Source organism: Trichechus manatus, unplaced genomic scaffold, assembly GCF_000243295.1.
Source record: "Trichechus manatus latirostris isolate Lorelei unplaced genomic scaffold, TriManLat1.0 scaffold00057, whole genome shotgun sequence".
Lineage (NCBI taxonomy): Eukaryota > Metazoa > Chordata > Mammalia > Sirenia > Trichechidae > Trichechus > Trichechus manatus.
The window spans coordinates 15316845-15324397 of NW_004443993.1; the positions used below are offsets into that span (position 1 = coordinate 15316845).

At 53.2% G+C, this 7553-nt stretch overlaps 1 protein-coding gene across 1 annotated transcript in view; it reads right to left on the reverse strand.

Moving 5' to 3' along the window:
* Positions 1-5874: 5874 nt before the first annotated feature.
* Positions 5875-7553, reverse strand: part of PRTN3 (proteinase 3) — a 3841-nt gene continuing 2162 nt past the window's right edge. The window contains exons 4-5 of the mRNA XM_004378692.1: positions 6564-6794; positions 5875-6048 (exon numbers count right to left, since the gene is read on the reverse strand). Coding sequence (XP_004378749.1) covers positions 5875-6048; positions 6564-6794 — 405 coding nt within the window. The remainder of the gene's footprint in view (positions 6049-6563; positions 6795-7553) is intronic.

Genomic DNA, 7553 nt, shown 5'->3' on the forward strand with positions numbered 1-7553 from the left:
CGATGAGCATCTTGGATAGATACCTTGTCATCTCTCACGATATCAGGGAAGTTTTCTGCCAACAAATCTTCAACAATTCTCTCTGTATTTTCTGTTATCCCCCCTGTTCTGGTACTCCAATCACTCGTAGGTGATTCCTCTTGATAGAGTCCCACATAATTCTTAGGGTTTCTTCATTTTTTTAAATTATTTTATCTGATTTTTCATCAAATAAGTTGGTGTCAAGTGCTTTATCTTTAGTCTCACTAATCCTGACTTCCATTGCCTCAATTCTGCTCATATGACTTTTACTGAGTTGTCTAATTCTGACATTTTATTGTTAATCTTCTGGATTTCTGATTGCTGTGTCTCTAGGGATTCTTGCAGCCTGTTAAATTTGTCATTATGCTCTTCTCTAACCTTTTAATTTCCTCGATTGCGTGCTCTGCATTTTGATTAATTTCCTTCCTAGTTTCTTGAAGAGTTCTGTACATTAATCTTTTGTATTCTGCCTCCGGTAATTACAAGAAATTTTCCTCCTCTGGAAAATTTCTAGATTGTTTATTTTGGGAGCTTGCTGAAGCCATCATGGATTGCCTCTTTATGTGATTTGATATTGACTGTTGTCTCCGAGCCATCAATAAGTTATTATATTTATTTATTTTATGTTTGCTTACTGTGTCCTAGCTTCTTGTGTTGTTTTGATATGCCCAAATAGGCTGCTCGTATGAGCTAGTTTGATTATTGGCATCTTTGAAGCTCTAATGTCCTGTCACCAGGTGGTTAGGTCTGTTACTAGGTATGTGAGCTCAGGAGTCCACCCACTCCTTCTGTATAGATTCAGCTCAGGTGCCCAGGTACATAGGCACCAAGTGTGTGGTGTAGGCTCTCACTTACAGCCCTAGACAGGCATGGGTGATTGGTGTAGGGACAGGCATCTGGCTGCAGCAGGGGGACACACTCTGAGCAATGCAGGGGGCTGACAGCCGCCCCTTAGTGTCCTGGAGGAAGGCGTGTCCCTGTTCTCTAGAGCAGGTAGGTGGGTGGGTTTTGCAGCCGGACTATGAGCACCTAATGCTTTTGGCTGTAAGGACTTGGGGGCACCTCTTATTCATGGGCCCCTATTGTAGGTGGCTAGGTGGCGTGAGTGGAGCCACCAGTCCTCAGGCCCTTGATGTGGGTAGGTGAAGACCCTGCTTAATGGGCGGAGCAGTGTCAAATGTCAAGAACCTGCCACTTCGCAGCTGAAACAGCTGAAGTTAGTTCTGGTATATACCCTGTTGTACTGTGGTAATGAGGGCCTACGCTGTTAAGATGGGCCCACGCAAGTCTATGCAGGGGGAGAGGCACTCAGAATCCGTGGATCCCCTACGCCTGTGCCTAGGCAAAGGAGCTGTGCCTACCCTGGGTTCCTGACTTAGGGGAGCCGGCAGTTTATTTTTTCCTCTGTTTGTTAATTTGTTCACACTCCAAGGCAGGGAGAATGGCTCTGGGTGTATGACAGATCCTACTTCCAGCCGAGGGGACTCGGCAATTGCTGAAGCTGGTCCAGGCCCCAGGGCAGAAAAGGGAGCCGGGAGATAAGTGGGAGAGAGTTTTTTCCCTAAGGGGGGTGTTTTCGATCTGTGTGGTAAGCCGTATGCAACTACTTATCTTTCGCTGATGAGGGCTGCTTCTCACTGGTTCTGGGTGGCTGTGTAGACTCTCTGGCGCCAGGTCTCTCCCGGTGCGGAAAAAGTGCCTCGCTAGCATCGCCGCTTGCCTGCCTCACAGCTCACCAATGAGCTGCTCAGGCCTGAAGGGCTCAGGCTCTTGCTGGGTCAGGTCTGGCACCTCCTCACTGCTTCCAAACCATCTCTCCCTCCCCCTGCCACTCAGTCGGGTTCCTCAACTCTGACTTTGATGTTCAGGGCTCCCAGATTGCCATATATAATCGAATCACTTGTTTTTTCTGGTCTTTGTTGTAAGAGGGTCCACCGGCAGCATCTGACTACTCTACCGTCTTGGCCCCGCCTCTCCATCGTTTATTTGTTAATCAGTAAATAATTATGTATACGAAGCCTAAACATTTAGACAATCAAGACTACATTAGTAATCCACACACATGCAGAGAGGGGGCCATTTGCACGTGGGGCTGAATGTTTCATTAACAGCATAATCACTGCATAGAAGGATATACCCTATATGTTCATAATCCCATACGTACTCTTTCAAAAGGATGAATTCTGCCTTGTTCTAGTTGAAGTATCATAAATCCCAAATTAATAAAGCTATACTGAATTTGAGTCCCTGGGGGGTGCAGTTAATGCCTTGGCTGCTAACTGAAAGGTTGGAGTACGTGTCCACTCAGAGGCACCTCAGAAGAAAGGCCTGGCAATCTACTTAGAACAATCAGCCATTGACAACCCTATGGAGCACAGCTCTCCTTCGACACACATGGGGGCGCCATGAGTCAGAGTCCTCTCTACGGTACTGGTGGTGTAGCTGAGAACAGATCTTTGGCTCAAGTACTGATACCTTCAGTCATTTTTTTCCCGACTTGCCTACGTACACATGGGTAAGTAGCGTGTGTGTGGGGGGATGAGTTGTTTTTGTGAAGTTAATCTATAATAACTGGCACACAAAATTGCTGTATACAGTCATCCCTCAGCTCTACTCTAAACCCAGAGTTCAGCAGGTCTTCATGTCCTCATCGGAGTATGTAAAACTGTCCCACTGTAACAAAAGACAAACTCTGAGACTTTAAATTGAAACCCGTTTCCGCTAAAAAAAAAAAAAAACCCGTTGCCACTGAGTTGATTCCAACTCCTAGCGACCCTGAGGGACAGAGTAGAAATGCCCCATGGGGTTTCCAAGGAGCGGCTGGTGGATTCAAACTGCCGACCTTTTGGTTAGCAGCCATAGCGCTTAACCACTGCGCCTTCCACTAAAGGCTTGGTTATTAACACTATTTTGCTGAAGACGCGCTTTGAGTGCCTTCCAACCTGAGGGGCTCTCCTTCCGGCACTGTATCAGACAATGTCCCGCTGCTATTCATAAGGTTTTCACTGGCTAATTCTTTTCAGAAGTAGACAGCCAGGTCCTTCTTTCTAATCTCAGTCTGGAAGCTCAGCTGAAACCTGTCCACCATGAGTGACCCTGCTGGTATTTGAATACTGGTGGCACAGCTTCCAGCATCACAGCAATGTGCAAGCTCCCACGGCAGGACCAATTGACAGATGTGTGGGGAGAAGACTCATATTTAAATAGCAATCAAGAATTCAATCTACACAGATGTGGGGGCTTTTTGAGAATGGGAAAGTTCTATTTCGATATCAGAATGGTAATGACAGGGCCTATATCTAAGTAAAGAGCTCTCGAGCTTACAATTACGAAATGTGCACGGTGCTTGATCTGAGTTACGCTGCAACAAGAAAATATTAGTTTCACCACCTTTCCCCACCCACTGGGGGCTGGGGGACCCCTGAGCTGTCAGGAGTGAGTGGTCCACCAGCCTGTGTGGCCCCTGGCAACTGAGACCCCTCCCTGGGTCCCCATGGGGGACCCCCTCACTCCCTCTCACCTGCCAAACATTCTACCTGTTATTCCTGCGGGTTTGTTGCCCAAATTTCGACAACCCCTGCCAACCTCTAGCAAATCAACCCAGCACCCCCGGCCCCTGCACCCCCACACATCTGTCAGTTGGTCCTGCCGTGGGAGCTTGCACATTGCTGTGATGCTGGAAGCTGTGCCACCAGTATTCAAATACCAGCAGGGTCACTCATGGTGGACAGGTTTCAGCTGAGCTTCCAGACTGAGATTAGAAAGAAGGACCTGGCTGTCTACTTCTGAAAAGAATTAGCCAGTGAAAACCTTATGAATAGCAGTGGGACATTGTCTGATATAGTGCCGGAAGGAGAGCCCCTCAGGTTGGAAGGCACTCAAAGCGCGTCTTCAGCAAAATAGTGTTAATAACCAAGCCTTTAGTGGAAGGCCCAGTGGTTAAGAGCTATGGCTGCTAACCAAAAGGTCGGCAGTTTGAATCCACCAGCCGCTCCTTGGAAACCCCATGGAGCAGTTCTACTCTTTGCTGTACTTCCTTCCAGAACTTGCCTCTGCATCAATTTTCACACATGTGAGCCCATAGAAAATGCCCAGGACTGATGTTTTCTGAGTCTTTCTGTTCCCATAAAGGGGCTCACACTACACTGGGTGTTTCCTCCAGCAAACTGGTTTTCCTCCCAATGCTGAGTGCAGACCTGGGAACCTGGTTCCCTCTGGGCCTTTTGTAGAAAAGCCTCCCACCCTGGGCTGCAGGAAAACGCTGCGGATTCCCGGCATCCTCCTGATACTCCAAAACAAAACCCTCTGCCATCAAGTTGATTCTGACTCATAGTGACCCTATAGGGCAGAGTAGAGCTGCCCCATAGGATTTCCAAGGCTGTAAATCTTTACAGAAGCAGACTGCCACATCTTTCTCCCGCAAGGCGACTGGTGGGTTCCAACCGCTGACCTTTGGGTTAGCTGCCAAGAGCTTAACCACTGCACCACCGGGGCTCCTGCTCCCTGAAATTCATCCATATACATTTCCCAGGATTCATCTCAGGCTTTTTGAATTGGTATGCCACCACCAGGTGGCGGCAGAGTAAAGTAATAAGAAAGGAGCTGCCTTCCAAATCAAGGTGTGTCCTGCCAGCATGAGTGCCTCATTCCGGTCGACCCTTGCACTCACCACAGCTGGCTGATGACCCCTGACTCTTCTCTGCCTCAAGCCTCCCCTCTGGGCTCACTCCCACTTGTCAGTTTATTTCTCATGCAGCAGCTAGGGGGCGCCACTCCCACTTACCCCGCCAGAGGCTCCCTATCCCAGGAGTAATAAAATCCACCTTGTCACCATGGCCCAAGTAGCCTTATGGAGTCTGACCCCGTCACCTCCCCACACACCTCGCTGTTCCTCACAAGCCGTGCCTCTGCCTGGCAGGCCCTTCTCTTGACATTCAGCTCAGGCATTGTCGCCTCCTCCAGGAAGCCTCCCTAATAGCCGTTCCACCCGCCTCCAGCTGGGTCAGGAGCCCTGCAGGCCTCAGGCGCTCCGCATCACAGCCCTGACCACGCCATGTTAAAACGCCCTCAGCCCCGTGGGCCAGTCCTGGAGATGGTTGGGAGCACCACTTTCCAGAGGGAAAGCTGAAGTCCAGAGAAGGGCAGCAACTTGCCCAGAGACACACTGGTGGGCTGGGTTAGACCTCCATCTGAGGTAGGTTAGAACCCACTGCGCTGATCAGGCCCCCAGGCCCCTGCTCTGACCCCAGCGACTGGTGGGCTGGGTTAGACCTCCATCTGAGGTAGGTTAGAACCCACTGCTGTGACCGGGCCCCCAGGCCCCTGCTCTGACCCCAGCGACTGGTGGGCTGGGTTAGACCTACACCTGAGGTAGGTTAGAACCCACTGCTGTGACCGGGCCCCCAGGCCCCTGCTCTGACCCCAGCGACTGGTGGGCTGGGTTAGACCTACACCTGAGGTAGGTTAGAACCCACTGCTGTGACCGGGCCCCCATGTGTCTGCTCCGACCCCCATCCTGAGTTTGGGATTCAGGACTCAGACGCGGAGACTCTGGGCAGCCCCCTATTTCCACACATGGGAAGGACAGACAAGGAGACAGAAGAGAGGGTTTGACTTTTATTGACGTCACCGTGGGGTGAGGTGCTGGGCCCATCTGACCCTCAAGAGCCCCATTCATCCGGAGGGATGGTGTCTGGGACAGGCGGGGGGTGGTCGAAGAACTGTCTGTGGACATGATGTAGAGGAAGCAGCTTTCCAGAAAGATCTGTCCTGCCTCTGCCCGAAGTCCCCCCGTTACGGCTTGGGGTCCAGCCTCAGCGCCTGCCAGGCTGGGGGTCTGCAGGAGGCGGTGACTCAGGGGCTACCCTCGCCTCCACTCTGCATAGCCAGCACCGAGCGGATCCAGTTCACATAGAGGGAGACCCGGGCAAAAAAGTCAGGGTACTGGCGGGTGGCACATTCCCGGATCACAAAGGAGTCCACAGCCTGAAGGACGCCATCACAGATCAAGGGGCCTCCAGAGTCCCCCTGGGAAGGGTAGGGACGGTTAGTCACTCAGGCTGAGCCGAGGCGGGGAAAGGGGGCTGGGGGCCAAACACTGTTTTGGGGTGAAGCGTCTTAAGTCCAGAATTTTCTTTAAAACACCAGCCCCAGAGAGGGGCTGAGGCTGGTCTGGAGGAAAGCAGGTGTTTATTAGCTTCCTGCTGTATACCTGGACCATTGGATTCTTGGCTGGGCCCCCGGAATCATGCCTGGGCAGGTCACTTACACCTCCCTGTGGTTTGAGAGAGGGGTCCCGGGGGCCCCCAGACCAACCAGGGCTGCCGAGTCCACCCATGGCTCTGCCTGCCTTCCAGACGGGGAAACTGAGGCACCACCTGCAGCGGCCGGGTGAGGAGGGGGCATTCGAACCCCAGCCAGCTGCCCACCCTCCCCAGACAGTCCCTGGGGTCCTTCTGCTCCAGGGCAGCCCCTGCCCCTTGGGGAGTCCCTCCTGCCCCCCGACTGCGGTGCCCCATATGGGGGCCGAAGCGGGCACGTACGAAGCAGATGCCAGCTCTGCGGCGGGGAACGATCGTGCACACGTTGTGTGGCCGGCACAGGAAGGTGACCACAGTGACGTTGAGCTCTTGCAGGACTCGGGGCGTTGGCAGGTGGGTTCCCAGGCGGCCCCAGCCCATGGCCAGGCACTGTGTACCCTGGGGTAGCAGCTGATCCTGTCTCGGCAGCGGGGCCACCGCCACCTGGGCGTTGAGGATGGCTGGGCGGTCCAGCTAGGGCAGGTGGGCATGCAGTGAGACCTCACTCCCAGGTCCCAGAGCCCACCTGCCTCCATGCCGGTGCCTCCAAACTACGAGCCATTCCATCCCTCGGCCTTTGCACGGGATCCCTGTCTGGGCTCAGGCCTGCTCCCCCTCAGGTTCCTCTTCAGGGGCCACCTCCTCCTGGGAGCCTCCCGGGACTGACCCTCCTACCCTGGCCACTTTCCGAGCACCACAGGCCTCCTTGTTGCAACCTTTCTCACTATTTCATTCATTCATTTACAAAGCACTTATGGAGCACCAACTGTGTGCCCTGTTCTATACCCCGGGATCCAGCAGTGAATACACGGACAGAAACCTCTGCCCTGTGGAGCTGAGCTGGGCTGGGAGGAGCCCTGAGGGCCAGTCAGGAGATGGGGCTGCTTCCCGTTCCACGTGGGGTCGGGGAAGGCCTCTGTGAGAGACGGGAGGTTGGCGCAAAGACCCGGGGGAGGTGAGGGCGGCGCTGAGTGGGCCTTGGGGTCAGTGCACCGGGTGAGGGGCACGGCTGGGGCACAGGCTGGGCCAAGGGAAGATCCATTTGTGAGGTTATTGTTTTAATGGCTCCCCACTTCCCACCGCCAGAGATCCATGGAGACCGGGCTACGTCCCAGGGCTCTGCACAGGGCCTGATATACAGTAGGTGCTCAATAGATGCTGAATGAATGAAGGGATGATAAATGAGCGTCCTGTGGGCCCTGTTGGCTCCACCTCCAACATCCCAGTTCCCAA